Source organism: Anopheles ziemanni, chromosome 3, assembly GCF_943734765.1.
Source record: "Anopheles ziemanni chromosome 3, idAnoZiCoDA_A2_x.2, whole genome shotgun sequence".
Taxonomy (NCBI): domain Eukaryota; kingdom Metazoa; phylum Arthropoda; class Insecta; order Diptera; family Culicidae; genus Anopheles; species Anopheles ziemanni.
This window is the reverse complement of record NC_080706.1, coordinates 81,540,046-81,558,056: the sequence shown is the minus strand read 5'-3', so window position 1 is coordinate 81,558,056 and position 18,011 is coordinate 81,540,046. Positions and strand designations below refer to the sequence as shown.

General features: G+C 44.6%; 3 protein-coding genes across 3 annotated transcripts in view; 2 read left to right on the top strand and 1 right to left on the bottom strand.

Annotated features, from left to right (window-relative positions):
* Positions 1 to 10,679, top strand: part of LOC131286231 (patronin) — a 49,660-nt gene extending 38,981 nt beyond the window's left edge. The window contains exons 15-27 of the mRNA XM_058315159.1: positions 21 to 122; positions 657 to 803; positions 1,124 to 2,470; positions 2,745 to 2,925; positions 3,289 to 3,644; positions 3,718 to 3,954; positions 4,036 to 4,258; positions 4,630 to 4,707; positions 5,602 to 5,673; positions 6,583 to 6,684; positions 9,651 to 9,845; positions 9,996 to 10,278; positions 10,351 to 10,679. Of these exons, the coding sequence (XP_058171142.1) occupies positions 21 to 122; positions 657 to 803; positions 1,124 to 2,470; positions 2,745 to 2,925; positions 3,289 to 3,644; positions 3,718 to 3,954; positions 4,036 to 4,258; positions 4,630 to 4,707; positions 5,602 to 5,673; positions 6,583 to 6,684; positions 9,651 to 9,845; positions 9,996 to 10,278; positions 10,351 to 10,495 (3,468 nt within the window). The 3' untranslated portion in view covers positions 10,496 to 10,679. The remainder of the gene's footprint in view (positions 1 to 20; positions 123 to 656; positions 804 to 1,123; positions 2,471 to 2,744; positions 2,926 to 3,288; positions 3,645 to 3,717; positions 3,955 to 4,035; positions 4,259 to 4,629; positions 4,708 to 5,601; positions 5,674 to 6,582; positions 6,685 to 9,650; positions 9,846 to 9,995; positions 10,279 to 10,350) is intronic.
* A 3,133-nt stretch (positions 10,680 to 13,812) lies between these two features.
* LOC131289088 (dynactin subunit 2) lies at positions 13,813 to 15,430 on the top strand. The gene is made up of 4 exons (XM_058318288.1): positions 13,813 to 13,936; positions 14,013 to 14,840; positions 14,910 to 15,012; positions 15,083 to 15,430. Exons 1-4 carry the CDS (start codon positions 13,901 to 13,903, stop codon positions 15,268 to 15,270), a joined length of 1,155 nt encoding a protein of 384 aa, XP_058174271.1. The 5' UTR covers positions 13,813 to 13,900; the 3' UTR covers positions 15,271 to 15,430.
* A 9-nt stretch (positions 15,431 to 15,439) lies between these two features.
* Positions 15,440 to 17,985, bottom strand: LOC131289087 (mitoguardin). The gene is made up of 3 exons (XM_058318287.1): positions 17,459 to 17,985; positions 16,527 to 17,384; positions 15,440 to 16,459 (listed from the first exon to the last, which is right to left on the bottom strand). Exons 1-3 carry the CDS (start codon positions 17,504 to 17,506, stop codon positions 15,842 to 15,844), a joined length of 1,524 nt encoding a protein of 507 aa, XP_058174270.1. The 5' UTR covers positions 17,507 to 17,985; the 3' UTR covers positions 15,440 to 15,841.
* Positions 17,986 to 18,011: the final 26 nt, after the last annotated feature.

Here is an 18,011-nt window from a genome sequence, read left to right as displayed (position 1 = left end):
CACGGTATGCATATAACCAGGATTTGGATGACCACAGCAAGTATGAGCAGAAGTGGAATGCACAAATAATCGAACCGAAGAAGACTCCCGATCTGGAGAACATGGACCTGGAACAGTATCAAGTAAATAACGTTTCCAATTTGCCCGTTTTTTTTTTTTTGTTATTTCCGTTATTTGTTTTGGTTGTTTGCTTGTTGTCCAACTTCTAACTTTTGTGCATCATTCTTATGCATAATCTACTCCGATCTAACCTCTTCTATTTATTGGTATGTGCCAAAAACTAAATTTTAATCGCTCGTCTCGTTTACTTTCACTCTTTCTCTATTTCCCAATCGCGCTTGATTTCTGGGTTTGTAAACGAAACCAAAAACTCTGCAAATCATCCCTTCCCGCGTGATTGGTGTGGTTCTCCCGATTGGCAACATACTAATACCGATCTCTATCGATCCTACGCCTCGAACCACCTAAACCAATCCCCCCGACGTTCGGATCGATGGCGTTGCGCATCGTCTGTCGCTTCATTTTTCATTGCTCGCTCGCTCGCTCTAATAATCAACCGCCGTCCGCCGGGGGTCACCATCAACAACATCAACCAAAAACAAATGCAAACCATTCGCTACCATACGGAAACACATAAAAACATAAAAATCAAACAGCAAAGCATCTCGAAAATGAACTCCAACTTGCACGATATTCAGGCGGACATACAGCGTCTCACGCAGCAGCAGTCGCAAATCCAAGCCCAAACGCTGCAGGCACAGCAGCTCCTGCATGCGCAACAAATAGCCAATCTGCTCAATCAGGTAATTGATGCTTTGTCTTACGCTCATCTCACAGACCATAAAAAAGCTCATGTCTCTCATACATTTTCCTACGATTTTCGGGTCATATTCTAGCTTAAAATAATTGATTCAACATTTATGTAACACGTGTGAATCACTACTACTTCCAAATCCTTTACATGATTGCATGATTGATTAAATAACAATTTGTTGTTTCGACTTCAAAGATGCACTCAAATTTAATTAAGATGTTCATAGCGCTGATAGAATCAGAATGTAGTATTTAGTTAAACAATTGTTCGCGTATATACTAATTGATTTAATTTTCTCTTGCTTCGTAGCAGTACGGTTCACAGCAAAGCATCCCGGCCACGACGTACCGCCCGATGAACACCCAACTGTTCGGTTCTAGTCCACATCTGCCGCAACAGCAATCGTCGCCTATTAACTACGGCATGCGGCCACCCAGTCGCGATCCGTACCTATCGCAGCAACAGCAACAAACGATGCAGTACATCAACGAGCAGGGCCAGTACATGCCGCAGCAGCCAAACTATGGACCTCCGGCCCATCACCAGCAGCAACAGCAGCAGCATCCACATCACAGCCACCATCTAGTGTATCCGGTGGCTCGTGAGCAAAGTCAACCGCAGCTGATTAGCGAGCAGAACGGCGGTGGACCGTATCGTACAATGAGCAAGGAAAGTCACCAGTACTCGTCCAATCCGTACTTGAACATGGAACACCATCAGCAGCAGCAGCAGCAACAACAGTTCTATCACCAGGACTCGAACCACTACCGGGATCCGTACCATCCACAGGAACTGAAGGAGTCCCCGCTGCCACAGCAGCAACAGCACGGTGGGCAGTTTTTCCTCCATGACAACAACGCTACGCCACCGCAACCGGCTCAGCGCCGCACTTGGGCACAATCAGCTGCAGCGGCCGGTGTTGCCCCGGGCGGTTCACCGGTTATTCCCGGTGGTGCAAGCGTCAACAGTATGGTTGACGTGAACGCGTGGAATCACGGTCCCAAAGCGGGTGGTATCGTCGGCGGGTACAACAAATCGCCGGCCCAAAGTGGAGGATTCTCGCTGCATCAAAACGGAGGTGGAGGGGGTGATGGCGATAGTGGTTACGGCGGGGGACGCGTCGGAAGCGGCGGCAGCGGTGGTAGCCAGCAGTCATTCCAGAATCTGTTCGAGGTGCACCACCCGCACCATCACAATCTCGGACAGTCGGCTGCCAGTCCGCAGCACAGCAAGGTGCGCAATCAAATCTCGCAGATGATGATCAGCAACGGCAACAGTCCCTCGAGTGGTGGCGGTGCGATGCTGGGAGGTGGAGATTACCGTGACAATCGTAGTATGCCACTGTCCCCACCGATCGACGATATGGCACCGCAAAGCATTTCCTTCATCGGCGACGAGGATACGGGAGACGTCGAGATTAACACCTCGAAGAGTGGTGGTGGAAATAATGATAGTTTTAGCCTAAGGCAGCAACAGCAGCAGCTTGAAGCGTTGTACGGAAGCAGCAAGGGACCGGGCGCCGGTCATCGGAATAGCGTTGGAGGAGGCGTGCAGGATCTGGACAAACATCTGAGCAAACTGAACATTACTAGTGGAAATCGTACTTATAGAATACCTTCGCCGACGCGTCCCAGTCTCAACTCGAATAGTTTCCATGTAAGTAAGGAATGGAAAGAGTCAAACACCTTCAAATTCAACGAAGCTATTTCAAACGGTGATGATTTGAGAACAATAACGAAGAGTAGATGACATTTGTGTAGTTTATGAAATGTGATCTTTTTTATAGTAAAGACAGATTTTCTAAATCACACAAACATTATTAATCTTTTTCCGTTATCGAAATTCATGTATTTAGTTGAAACAAATCATTGATTTCTTTTGAACTCATGAAACGAATGACGTTACAATTTATTTTCGCCTTGTTTTTCAGGACCCGCAGGAGGATGTGAACGAGAAAGGATTCTACATTTCGTTCGACAACGAGCAACCGAAGCGACCAAAGCCTCCACTGCGAACAAAACGCTCCCCAAAGAAGGACAAACCGCCTGGCGGTGAGTCTACCGAGAGTGAGAAACGTCGGGACAGCATCAGCGACAAACCGTCGGCCAGAGGTATGTGTACTCTTTGTCCTCGTTTTGACACTCGGATGCCGACTGTTACACTTTCAACACCGCACATGCACTCGCATATTTCGCATCGCTGTTCGCGGAAGACACACGCGTGCGTTAAAAAGAAACCTTTAGAAATGACCTCATGCGGAACGGGAAAGCACAAGGGGGAGTTTACCAATTGAACCCCACTTCCCGTGATTTTTGGGGAAGTGCATGCAAGCAAGGGTGTGCCGACACGGCCAGTCAATAAACATTAACTTTCTTTTCAAACCCCTCATGTACTAACTATTTCCGTTTCATTGCTCTTCTCACTCTCCCTCTCTCTCTCTCTCCATGTTGCCCTTCGTATCGCGTGCCGGAAAGTAGAAACCAATGCCAACAATTTCGGAACGTACAGCGTCAAGACGGCGAGCAATTTCTCGAGCAGCTTCAACGAGGAACACAACGCGGCGCACACGCGGAAGAGCATCATTGCTGACCACAGTGGGGCATCGCCTTTCGAGCCGGTGGTACACAAGGTGAATGTCGCCGGTACCATGACCATGCACCACCAGCCACAGATGGCGATGGGCGATGATAACGGGCTGAGCCACAACAACAATAACCACCACAACAACCACCACCATGGCCACTACAGCAGTCACAACAACAGCAGCGATGGCTACGGAAGTGAAACGGAGCGGAAGGCAAAGATTGTCATCGACGTTTCGACCGATCAGGTAAGAGCAACTTGATAAATGCTATGCGATGATGCGTTTTGTTCTATGCCGTTCATTTTTCTTTATATTTCAGACCTCTGTCGATGAGATGGAACGAAAGAAGGAGAAAATCATGCTGCTGTCTCTGCAGCGACGACAGCAGGCCGAAGAGGCCAAGGCCCGAAAGGAGATCGAAGCGATGCAGCGGCGTGAAAAGGAGCGAGAAAAGGAGGACGAGCGAGCCCGGAAGAAAGAGGAACAGTTTGCCCGCCGCCAAGCGATCCTCGAGGCGCACAAGCTCAAGAAAGCCATCGAAGAAGCGGAGAGAGAAGTAAACATTCTGGATGGATCTCTTGATCCGAAACCTGCCGAACCCCTGCTCTTTGTAACGCGCACATTACGCATTTTGCAGGGAAAGACAATCGATCGAGAACTACAGCTGAAACACCAGCAGTATCAGCAGCAGCTCCATCAAACGCAACACTCGACGCCGACGCCGGTGGCAAAGCTGCGAACGCAAAAGCTAAGCCGGCCGCGACCGAAAACCATCCACGTCGAGTCCGGCTCGGTTGATCTTAGCGAAGCGTCCAGCCTCAGCAGTCGGGGAAAGAAGGGTTCCAACTCAAACCTAACCGGTAAGTGGCGCGTGAGTTTTTGTTCGGTCTTTGATAGTTTCGTCAAGGATGATGATGATACAGACCACCCTCATTGGTCCGGGAATGACCCGTTGGCCTATGCTAATCGCGCATTGCCGTCTTTGTCCGTTGGTTTGTTTTAATATGATTTAATCAATATATTATTTTGCTTTTTTGTATTTTGTTTTTTTCTTTCTGTGTCGTTTTCGTTTCCTAATTTTGATGCTGAATCACTGACTCGTTTGCGCCCTTGAATGTGAATGATGCGTATATGTCTGTGTGTATGTGTGTTATGTGAATCCCGTGCCCCTCATTCGATCATCCCCCGACGCCCTCGCCGAATGGATGCACCTGACTGGCATCCGAACTAGGTCTCGGTATGCATAGTGCGTCGAACACGATACGCCGGGATTACTACCGGGGATCACAGGATTCACTTGCAATCAGAGGTAATATTTTGTTTTATTTTGTTTTGTTGTTTCATTATATTAATATCTTCTCATTAGTTTAATAGTTTTCTGTGGAAAATGAATTCTTTCATTCTCTATATGGAATCCTGTGTTGAAGTGCATTGCTCGTGTTATGCAAAATATTTGTTTAGAGGTCATGAATTGTGTGTACAATTATCTTCTTTAGCTGCTGAATCAACATTCGTCTCTTTACAGTAATTAAGTGTGTCTGTTGGTGTTTAAACATTTTGTTCAAATTGTATCGTACGTACGAAATCGATTATAAGGGAAATGTTTTTGAGCTCACATTTTGGTGGTGGTGCTCTACGATTTATTTATGTTATAAATTATAAAAATCGTTCAATGGATCTATTTTTAATATTCAATATAACTATTGCTAACTCTAAATTAAATCTGTTAAAGTCTTAAAGTTCTCCTAGGACTTGTTTATAAATTGTTAATCACATTGATGCTGTGATGCATTGAATAGGTTTTACCTTAACAAAAACCCCAACTCAAAAAGGTTCACCACGTGCGAGTAGGTACGCTTTGCTTGTTGTGTTGTTGAAAGTATAATTATCATACTTTTCGTTGAAGTCATGTATTAAAATCCTCCTTTCTAGGTTTTGGTATACAACCACTCTAACCACTGGATGTTTATACTTTTCTTTTATTTTCTTTTTATCTATCTCCAATCACTTCTGCTTAATGCACCGAAAACCAAAAATGTATTTAAACAACGACTAAAATTAACAACCTTCGTCGATGTCGCGCTGCATATTCTACCGGTGTTGTACAATGTAACCGTGGTCCGATTACTTCTTCGTGCACATAACGTACTTACACGTAAATGTACCTACCGCTTGGAATATACGCCCATAATGCAATCTGTAGAATCACCGGACGAGTATCCTAGCAGTAGCTCTACGCCGATTGGTCGCCGAGGATCATACAAAACTGGAAGAGGTTGGTGATGGCTCTCTGTTTTTGTCTGTGTCTGATTGTTGTGTGTGTGTCTTCTGTCCTGGTGTAGTATCCTGTGCCAGCGAAGAAGCCGCATTGTAGTAGTTTGAACAAAAGTTGCTTCCAAATAGTGTAGTGGCAAACACTTATCTTTAATATTCCTATAACTAATCCGTTCGTTAATGCAGCTAACCTTGTCTAACACCTTTTTTATTATTGCAGATTAATTAATTCTAGATAGAATATCGGAAATGACAAAATTAACATTATTTTATTGCATGCCCACATTAACGCCATTACGCTTTGATTTTTCATCTATATATAGTCAACTAAAATTATCAACCCAAATTCACCCCCTCTCACAATGGAGTATTTTACAGTTCAAGGGGGAAAGTGGGTACTTTATATATCTTTTTTATCTGCTATTTTTATTACGTTAACGCTACTTAAGCACAACAGTTTACCGTAATTTTTAAGTTTATATAGTAATAAGTGCGAATCAAATGGAATGATACAAATAGGGAGTGTTATATGAACGATTATGCTTACACGTAATATTTACATTTACTTGCACAATACTGCAATAGCATACAACATGCTCCTAATAGATTAAGAATGTATTCTGTTCTCCGTATATTGGTGCTTTTTATATTTTCGTACAAACGTCGTTGTAGTTTTGAGAAAACAACATTCATAATCTGCAAGTTCGCTCCAAGGAAAGCATATTTTTCCTGTTTTTCCGCCCAGATTAGTTGTATTTATAAATTGTCGTCGTCATAATGTCCTCAAACACACAACATCCACACGAATAGTAAGAGTTCAACTTGAACTAGTTCTACGCGTTACCATCTCAAGAAGCCGTCCATACTGACCATACCAGCCAATCCTCATGTCCTCATGTGCTTCTTCCAGAACCGGCCACGATCGAACGAGGTCGCACACTGTCCCGTATCTCGCTAGCGAAAGGTGCCAATTTCCGGGGACGTAAATCGAACTCCCTGATGAATCTATGCGGTAAGAATTCCCTCGCCAAACAACCACACCACACTCTTTCCTCTTTCGTTTCCTCCCTTACACCCCCCTTGGTTGGAGTGAATAGAAACATAACAATCAATGGACTATTGCTCCCCCCAAAAAACTGCCTTCAGATGGTGTCAGATACGGTTACGGTTATTATGCTGTTTGTTGCGCGCTACGTGACGGGATTTTCCACCGCTACTTTCCTATAAGCACATAACTAAAAGAAATTAAAATAACTAAAAGAAGTTCTGTGAAGGGTTTTCTTTCTTTCGGCCAGTGGCCACTTGCACAACTTTAGCTCCTATTATCTTTTATACCGTTCATAACACTAAACCTTTCTCATAGGAAGTTAAAGGTAATGAATAATAATGGTTCTTTTTAACATTAAACATTGTTTTTTGTTTTCGGGGTTAAGTTAATCAGTGAAATTTAAATTTAGTTTAGTTTATCGGATAATATGTTTTATATATTTTTTTTAACTTTTAAATCATATTTGCGCTTTATTTTTACGTCTTCCTTGTGTCCCGCACACTAGTCTAGATTATCAGTGAGTTTGTCATAAAGCATCAAACCGTGCATAAATTGATCCTTTTCGCTGCAATTGCGTCGTCCTTGTACCCTTCAATGTTTCATATTCGTTTGGTCTTGTTTGGTAAACCAGTGACCCTCAACTCATCTTTCCAACGTGTTATTCGTTCTCCCGCAAACACACTCACATACAATTTCTCCCGTTTTGCTGCTGCATACGAAAGCGGGGGGACACTTCATACACTTGCTTCACACTGCCAGTTGTGTGAAGTGTTCTCAAATGAATCGTAATTAGTCTCAATCGAGGTTCGCCACTTGCCATGCCCCCTACGCTAAGGGATGAACGCGATGGGATAAACAAACTATGGTCGCAGCATGAGCACTCGATCCGACGTCATCCCAGTTAGTCCGTTCGTCCAGTGCGGCGCGCGTGATTGTTGCTCATATTTTTAGCAGACAGAGAAGTTTTCCTTCATTCTGTGCTGCATTTGCTTGACGCGTGATCGGCAGTCCGCAGTCTTTCGGTGTGCGAACTTCAGAAATTCTTGTTACGCAAGAAATTTATCCCTTTTGAGCGTGTTGGGTGCAGTTAATTATCAAGAACCGCGAAAATGCTGCTGTGTGTCTCCTGTGCAACGATAAGCGAAATTACGTCGCTCAGAGTATCCGAATTTTCACACCTTCACGATGGATCGAACGATCGTAAATCCGCCGAGAACGTCCGCCTTCGCCACCGGCGCACGGTATGTATCGAAGGTTTACCTCCGCTACCGGAAGAGAAGGAAAACCTCAACCATTGGTACTGCGATCGGTGCCTGGCGGTGCATCAGAGCATACGGCGGCGCAGTGTTCCTGCCCATAGTGGTGACAATTTCTCCAACACACCGCAAGTACTCAGTAAAACCGATAAACTAATCGAGCTGATACGACGGACCGGAATAAGCGAAACGAAGGAACACCGAAAAAATATGCCGAATCAGCAGCATCTGGTGAATCGTTCGGAAACCAGGGACAAGAGTGCTCGTCGAGGGCTACAGGAATGTCTGGTAAATGTTTTCCAGCGTCTCTCGATCGAAAGCAGCACACCGACGAAGGCGATGGTGAGACATCCGTTCGGTGGTTCCGTGAAGCACAAAGGTGAACCAACGCACGGAATCGATGCGGGGGCGAGAAAGTTGCACGAATTGAAACACACGTTTGCCAGAGGTAATCGATCCGGGATGTGGAATCCTGCGTCGAGCGACTGAATGAGAGTTAATCTTGGATACAAGCAAAATGCAATAAATTTTTATCGTACTCTTTAAAAATCGCTTTACCCAATAAGCATTACATTCCGCGGTAGAAGTTTGATTAGCGATGGTTTCGATACTGTAAACTTAAATACTACCACTAATCCGTAAGAACTAACCCATTAGCGTAATTTAGTCAAGTAGAGAAGCATACTTAGCACAAAAAACCACACCTTAACGTAGGCAGAACACTTGCTAGAGTTGACCTCGAGAGTATAGTTAAACACAACCCAAGAGATAACAGATCGTGCTGCCCCTTTAAATTTAGGTAACCAACTTTTCCTCAAACAAAGTGTTGTATCTTCTGTGCTTCGGTTTTGAGACGATTGTTCATTTATTTGAACTATTCCAAAACGATTCAATCATAGGATATACGTCTGCGCGCGTGAATTTGGGTTATTCATCACCGTGTTTCACTTCACTTCACGTCTCTTCATTACCGTTCATTTCATTGTCTTTTTTTAAGTTTTTTTGTTTAATTTCATACTCTCATGTAATTGTCGATTTTGTTTGTGCTTGCGTTTTGTTAAATTTTTAGAAATTATTTGGTTACACTTTGTGTTGTTTGGTTAACATGATTGGATTCAAGAATTTAATAACAGACGAAAATCTGCTTGCATATATCTTTAAAAATGCAACGCGCTTCTTGATATTACAATAACAATGCTGTTGTGCCCATTAATAAACAAAAAGCGAAAGAGAAAACATACTAACCCTAACCTACTCCCCCCATTCCGCCTTTTCTTAACAATAAAATGCTGCACCATCTTTTCGTCACTTCTTTTCTGCTCTTCACACACTATTGCTTGAACTAATTGAACTGATTGAATATCTTTATTGTTTTTTTTTCGTCCACAACATCTTCATGGCACTTCGTCAAAAACAAATTCCAATCCCCGAATAAAACAAAAAAAAAACATCTACTTCTCATCACTTGCGTGCGACTCATGTCATGCGTGCTCATGCCATGCCGCTGATCCTGTGTGCCTGTTGCGCTATTGAACGTGAACCTTCTGTAAACGCTAAACCGATGCGCGCCCTCTCCCCTACGCCTGCACACGTTATTGTGTCCGTCCGCGCCCCCCGGCACCAACAACTACTACTAACTGCAACTGCCAATACGAACGCGCGCGCTCCTGATAGATTCCGACTCTGGGCTGGGACGTGCGACACCACCGAGGCGGGCCCCATCGCCGGGAATGGGCCCGTCGAGCCGCCATCTGCCTTCGCCGTCCGGCCCTGGATCGCTGCCACCTGGGTTGATAACGAAACGGCGCGGCTTCGACGACGGTTCCAGCGATATCTCGTCCAACGCGAGCTCCATGATGGACTACAATGGTCTGTAGTGTGGGCAAGGCCTTCCCACATCCTTTTTTCTTTCTTTACGTTCCTTGGAACGCGTAAACGCGAGCGTCACGTTTCGTGCGTCTGTAACGGCTGGCGGGAGTGATTACTTATGTCCGCTTCATTTTCTCCATCCTTCAACAGGCCCGAGACTGTACAAGCAACCAGCAACGAAATCCAACCGCGGCATCATCCTGAATGCCGTCGAGTACTGTGTCTTCCCGGGTGCGGTCAACCGTGACGCCAAACAGAAGGTCCTGGAGAAGATTGCCCGCTCGGAGGCAAAGCATTTCCTCGTACTGTTCCGCGACGCCGGTTGTCAGTTCCGTGCACTCTACGGCTACTGGCCGGAAAACGAGCAGATCATCAAGCTGTACGGTACCGGACCGAGCCAGGTCGACGATGTTATGTTCGACAAATTCTTCAAGTAAGTAAACTTTTCGTGGCTTACCGGAAATCGACCGAACTTGTTCTAATGGAACAACACCTCTCCTTTCAGATACAACTCGGGCGGCAAATGCTTCACCCAAGTGCACACCAAACACCTCACCGTTACGATCGATGCGTTCACGATACACAACTCGCTGTGGCAGGGCAAGAAGGCTAATCTGCCGAGCAAAAAGGACATGGCGCTGGTGATTTGAGGAACGTCGCGCGACGTCCGGCGTTCCCATTCCATCCGCTCCACCGACACAACGGCGTCCACTACGTCCGCTACTCCCACCTTTCGTCGGACAGCGACCTTCATCTAAGTACGATCGATCGTAAACGTGCAGATTTTCCGGAACCGGCGTGAAGCCAACGCCCCGAGAGAACGAGCTCACGTGGAGCAAAAAGCAGATGCTTCCCAAGAGCTGACACAAGAGGATATATTGCACACATGGCTTTCCTTTCTTTTATTGAGCAGTCGTTATTTGTATTCTTTCAACGAGTATTTTCCCTACGGAAAGATCGTAGTGATTACGTTAATTTTTGTTTTTCATTTGCATTATTTGTTTATATCTTCTTGTCTCATTTTGTTACTAAACTGCCTTAAAGAGGTCGTATGCGATGGGCGCAAACACGCGACCTAGAATAAAAACTCCTCATATTGAAAATAAAAACACGGAAAAGACAGCAAACCCTCTGTGCTAAGAGGGAAAAGCAAACCCCGATAGCGGTGAGCCAATGAGTTACGAGTCAGTTTGTTTAACCGACCAGAATATAGCCCAATGCGAGAAGTTAACTTTTTTTAGACAAAATTACTTTTGCGGTCTTCGTATTTCTTAATACATTCACTGCGTAAAGTTTGATTTTTTTTTCATAAGGACATTCCTGAAATGAATATCCCCTCTTCTCGGAAGTGATTTTGGTGGAACGAGTCTCAAATGAAACGAAAAAAGTAAAAAGATGCAAATAAGTTGGCAACGGTATCTTTCAGATGTTTTATTTTTTAAATTTCCATCCAAAGCTAACCTGATCGAACCTTCTGTTCCTCTGTTTGTCTTTAACTTTCCCCCATGTTTTTCTTCCTTCCTTCTAGTTTCTAAATTATACATTAGGAGAAAAAGAATGATGGACGAAACTGATCAAACTGATAGATAAAGTAGTTAACCGTACATAATTATTTGCTGCAGCAAAAGCTAAAAAAACGACACAAACCGATGGTGACGATTTAAGTTACAACGTGTATGCATTAAACAAGCTATAAATTATTAATCAACCATTATTGTTAACAGCGCGCGAGGCGAAAAAGAGATAACAACACCCATGTTATTGAATTAAAGACTAATTATTACTTCTACCTTATTGTTTGTTAATGCTACTTTCTTTCTTTTCTCTCTAATAATTACCACTGATTGAAATAACGAGCATCAGTCGTACCGTTAGTCGGTTAACAACATGATAGAAATATGCATACACATTCAAGTAAAATTATTAATAATTATTATAATTATTATTTCGATAGATGACCACATCCTTTCCAAAAGAATAAAGCTAATTTCCCTCTGCGTGCAAACATCGAGACGCGCGAGACATATCCGGATAACGGTTGCACTGAAGATAACACGTGCAGGTAACTTTATTGTTAGTGGATTCGTTTTTTTTTCTGTAAAATATATGCTTACAATTACGATAATCTCTGACTCATCGCGAGTGTTGGCAAAGCAGTAACCATCGGGCGAGGAAGGGACTAGGCAGACAGGTAGAGGACCCGGAGAGGGGGAATCCTGTTGAATGATGCAGGAGCGAAAACTGTCATTTTATAATACCTAAGTTAAAACAAAGATCAAATATAATCGTTTTTATTAATATTTCGTTTGTGTTTCTTGGTTTCCTTTTCTTTGTTCTTTGTTTTTGATTTAGGTTATCGGTTTAGTTGTGAAAAGTGATTGTGATGTGTGCAGTATATGCTTTCAAAAGCAAAAGAAAATCCCAAATGACGGTGGCCAAACAACCAAACCAAACATTAATAGACCTTACTCACAAATATCAGTGCTTTTGTGTGCACAAACATTTGAAGTTAGGAGAAAGAGCGGAGAGATGGAAGTGGATGATAGGAAATATTGGAATTTCAACAAACTACTCTAAACATTTACTGAACTCCACGGTAATCGGCGTCGGAAGCAGGATCAAGACAAACTTATTAATGCCACATACACAAACACACACATACAGTTAGCTAAAATTGTGCAAACACTCTTCCTAACGGCAGTGGCGTTTTGCAAGAATTATTAATAATAAAACAAAAGTTTTTGCAAGTTTCCCGTATAGTACCGTAGGATGAAGTGAGCGTTTGGTTTGTTGCTCTGTGAATACTACCGATCGGCGGATAAACGTAATATGGAGAGATGTATAAAACAAATAGCATTATTCCTTCTCTTTCGGAGCGTCCAGCATTAACTTGTTTCTGTCCAGGCTCATTCAAAAATGGAAGCGCCAAGATTCATCTGTGGTCGCGTTACATGGATTTTAAATGTTCTAATCTGATGATAGTTACATGACAATGAAGGATATCTATAGTTCATCTCAGGCGACATTAAACGGATGCATAAAAGACGCATTTCGTTAGCCAGGCGGAGGAACTACATAAGACAAATCACAGCGTTTGGGTGTTGCACTTGCGATTGGAAAATTGCTGAAAATTCCTCTCACTCAAGATAACCCGTTTGACTAACGAAAGAAGCTACACGAGCGCCATGAAGGACAGGAGCCCACGGTGGTTGATTTTTAGATCTGTAGTGCTATTTAAAATCTATCCTCCTTTTATGTCGTTGTCGTAAAATATTCCCAACTCAGTGGAACTATTGCCACGCAGAGTGTGTTATGGTGAAACGTAGGATAAATGCAACTGCTTATGAAAATATGATGATAGTGATTTGTTGATTGGGTTGTCTATTATGTTTTTTCATCCCTCAATTGCCGTTAAACCCAGCTACTCTATCGCCAAATTAGGTTTTGGAAAACACGTTTACCGATTGTTTTGCCGTTATACAAACATTTTGCTGTTTAGAAAAAAGGGGTGTTATCCACAATACACACAATAATAAGAAAAGCTTTAGAGATTTTGGATGAATGGAAAGTGCGGCCGATTTGTTTGATCATGGATTCAAAAGTTGCAACATTTTGGCGTCGTGTCTACGCTTTGGATTTGATGGAAGTTAAAAGAAAAGACAACTAGCAAAAGGGAACATCTTGCACCTTACGTTGCCTGTGAATGTAACATACTTGGGTCAATAAATAAATATTTCAGTAATCAATAGTTTTATGTTGCAGTATCCGATAATATTTCTACACTGGGGTTTTTTGCTTATGCCACGTGATTTGATAAATGTTCCAAAACTCGTTTATTCAAATCTATGTTCCTTTTCGCTATGCTAGCGTCCTCTATTGGTTTGTACCATAAGTTCTAATGACAGCTCTAAGATTGTTTTGACAGCTTCGTTTGTTTTGGGAGCAGTTTTTCTTTTTTTACAATATTCTGTGATGTCATTTTTCGTCATTTGTGGCAAAGTTGTCTAGTTTTCTACTCATCCGAACACTTTCTTCTGCATTCCAAATCAAACGTAATGGCCGATCCAAAGTTTCAATATTTGCCCTACATTGTAAGTCGATCGGATCGTGGACGAAGATATTGCCCAAGAAGATGTTTTCTATTATTTCGCTTTCTAATTGCTCCAGGCTCACGATCAACCGGATGTGTACGAAACCGCGGATGTAAATCCGGCCGACACGTCGGACTACGAAGAAGAGGAGCCACTGAACGACGCCATCGAACGGTTGCACCTGTCCACGAAGGATTCGATCGGTAAGTTTAAGGGAAAGTATCTCACCGGTGATGTGGACTTTTCCGACGGTATCGGCCGAAAGAACCGTCTCGGGTACGATGCGCGCAGTGTTGAGTACGATCTGGCCGGTGAAGGCGAGGCGGAGAATCCGCTTCAGCGTTGCCACCGGTTGAAGTGCGAGATCAATGAGCTGATGGAGCAGATTGAAGCGGCCCGAGGCGACACCAGCCGTACGGCGGAGGAGAAAGCCTCCAACGAGATGGTGTTTGGGGTCGTCGCCACGGCGAAAAACGTTTTGGATAGTTTGAAGCTCGAGCAGGTGATCGGATCCGAGGCGGTTGCCGGGAGTGGCGAGGTGGAGGCGAAGAAGCTGATCGCCCAAATCGAAGAGTACAAGAAAACGGGAGCCATTTCCAGCAGCGACCCGAAGCTCGTGGCGAATGAGTTGATGCAGAGTTCCCGAGTGGCGCAGCTGGAATATCGTCTGCATCAGCTAGAAACTGCTGTCGGTGCGAAGCCGGAACGAATTAGTCGGCTGGCTGGAACCACCGGAACGGGAAATCTCATCGAGGCGGTGCAAAACATTTCGGCCAAAGCGGCCCTTCTGCAACCGACTCAGCTGGACACGATCGAAACGCGCCTGAACAATTTGCTGCAGCAAATGAACAGTATTCAGGAGAAATCCAACGCTACCGGGCAGGATCCCAATCGGGAACAGAAGGTAACCTATCTTGCAAACATTTCCAGATTTTGAAAATTCACCCACAATCAAATGGCCGTTGTTTTCTAGATTTTGGAGCTGTACGAAATAGCCAAAAGCTCGGAACCGATCGTGCAGATACTGCCGGACATGCTGCACCGTATGCAAACACTGGAATCCCTGCACAAATATGGTAATTTAACGGTCCTTTTTAGTCGTAAGTCAGTCAAGTTTGACGGGACCTTTTTTCCTTTTTTACGCAGCAACGAACTTTAGCAAACTGTTTGCCGAACTGGAAACAACGCAAGCGTCCATCCTCAACGGTGTGGCGGCCAACAAAGCGCTGCTTACCGGCGTGCAGGAAGCGTTCGCACAGAATCTGGAAAATGTTAACAAGGAAGTGAAGAAGTTGGAGGAACGAATGACAAAAATTCAACAGTCTATCAAGTAGATGAAGCATATAGCATTAGGGCGTTCTTTTCGAAACGAACGTAATTATGTCTTAACAGTGAGCACTAACATTGCTTTCTATAGAGCGATCCAGAAATCGCTTACTTATTTAAACATTCTCTAATAATAATTGGTAAAATATAAATGCTTACAAAAAAGGACGACGGATAAGATTGGATTCCTTCACTTTATTAAAGCTATGTTACTATAGAGACGAATGTTTAGCCTCCTGATGCGCCAGTTTGTTCGTTTATGTTCCCTTTATTTAAACAAAACATTCAAACTCGGGAACTCTCTTCACACTTGGTGCTTAGATGATACTGGTTGTACTAAAGCTAGCGGAGAGGAACTAGTGCCACGTCCTGTTGTGTATGTTACAAGCTTGGTCCTTTCCTTCCCAAAAACTATTACCCACACCACAACGGTAGATTGCACGACACACGATGGTGGGTCCAAATGATTCGAAAATGAAAGTAATATAATAACTTTAAAACATATTCCAACAAACAACCATCCTACGGCTACGGGTTTCGTGTGCAATCTCCTCCCTTCCCTACACCATCGTGCAATAACTACTGATTGAACTTGACGCCAATGTTGTTCACACGCTTCCGCATATTCTCCAGGATATCTTCCGCGAGCTCCTCGACCGTGGTGTAGCGACACTTCTGGAAGTTGTAGATATCACACAGGAAGCTCATGGTTTCCTCCTTGAAGTACTTGCACACCTCCTTCAGGTTTTCGTCCGGCCCGTAGAAACCCCACGCCATCAGCGGGGACAGTTGTTCGGTGATGCAGTAAAAATGCGACATGAAGCCGTTCGGAAACTTGAGCATACGTTTTTTCGCCTTCAGCACAGACCAGACGGCCGTCGAGAGGGCGGATTCTTTGAAGCTATTCGACAGGAAACGATTGTTGATGACCGCCAGGACACTGTTGGGCGGTGCGTCCAGGTCGCGGAACGCATCGAGGATGATGAAGTCGAGCACGACGTCGTAGAACGTCATTGCTTTTACGTTGCGCGATTCGAGCTCCTGCTCGATGTCGATCCAGTTGCCTTGGTTCTGTAGGAACTCGAGCATTGACTCGTACGCCACGAGAAAATCCTTCGGATCCTTATCACCCAGGCAGAGAAGATCGGTGAGAATCTGACGACCCGTATCTGCCACCCAGCGGCTATTTTTGGGATCCTTGTGTTGGAGGGGGAAAATAGATGTAAATTAACCATTGACGCGTTTGAAAAGCAACATTGCTTACCTTGAAGAGCAACTGAAACGCTAACCGGATACAGTGCAACTTCGCCAAATACTCCGTATCGGAAGCACATCCAACCATGTCGGTCCGCAGCGTTCGGTACGGAATCTGCTGTTCGTCCATAACCTCGAGGGCGCTCGAATAAAGCGGATACCGTTCGCTATCGCCGAACGATTCGGCGTAGTCTTCAAACTCACGCAAATCGGCCACCTGGTCCAGGGCGGAGGCAAAACTTTCCGCCGAATCAAAGTTCGGATCCGACCCCGACCGGTGCCCGTTCGTTAGTCCCATCTGCTCGCCGTTGGTGATGGCCCGCTTCTCGTCATCCCGGTACAGGACGGATCGTTCGTCGAGGAAGAGCAGTTCACCCTGCTCCTGCAGGTTGTAGGCGGCATCGAGCAGATTTTGAAGCTCACGACAAAACTCTTCCTGATCGGCATTTATCCGTCCCGGAATGTCCATATCGTTCCGACCAGCAAGGGCATCTTCCCAGTAGCTAACGACATTCTCGAGCGCCTCCATTCCCATCACGCCCAGCTGCTGTGGGGTCAGTGGCGTTGTGTTGCCCAGCAGCGCTACTGTACCTGGTGCAGCGGACCCCGCAGCCACCAGCGACCCGGATGCCAGTGACATACGGTCGGAAATGGCATGAACCGACCCGCTGGGACTGTACGACCGGGCGGACACTTTGGAACCGGCTACCGATAGGATATCATTGGGACTGCGTACACTGTTTCGGGTCCTCCGGTTACACGGCTTGCGTATTCTACGCTGCTGTGGCAGTGGAGTTCTCCGCCGGCCAAGGTACGCGGCCAAGGCTCCGAGTAGGGCCACTCCGGCCGATACGGAAAGTATAATAATCTGTAAAGAACAAATATAAACCGTCAATTATAATCCAACGAGACCGAACAACGAGAAGAATCCAATCAACAAACCTTCTGTGAGGTCGAAACATGTAGCGGAAGATACTTTGAGACGCTCATACTGTTTAATCGCTGTTTTCCCGTAACGATGATAAAGTTGTCCAACAATTTCCTCACACAAACCTTTTAGTCGAATTGTCTCGTAAATTGTAGAACATAAAGTAAACCATCATCGATGGTTCTTTCAGTAACAAAATTCACAATAAACAACCCACTAAACCAACAATTTAGACACACTTTTACAAAATAAAAACAAACACATCAGATATAAGCAGCACTTTCTCTTTGCATCAACCTTTGGTCGGAAGGGCGCTGAACACTTCGAAACAATTAGCGAACGTCTCCGTCTCCCAAGACGTTCGTAATGTCCTTTATTTTCACTTCACTATTCACACTTTCGCGTACAGGTTCTTCTATCCGTGAAGAAGGCGATGTGACTCTTCATCAAGTTCACGACGATCGACTCGGTGCGTAACCGTGATAGAGGCGCTATTGCAGCGCGAAAAGAGGACACGGTGCTCGTCGTCGGAAAGTATGGTGTTTTACGTCACCTGTCTACTGCCTA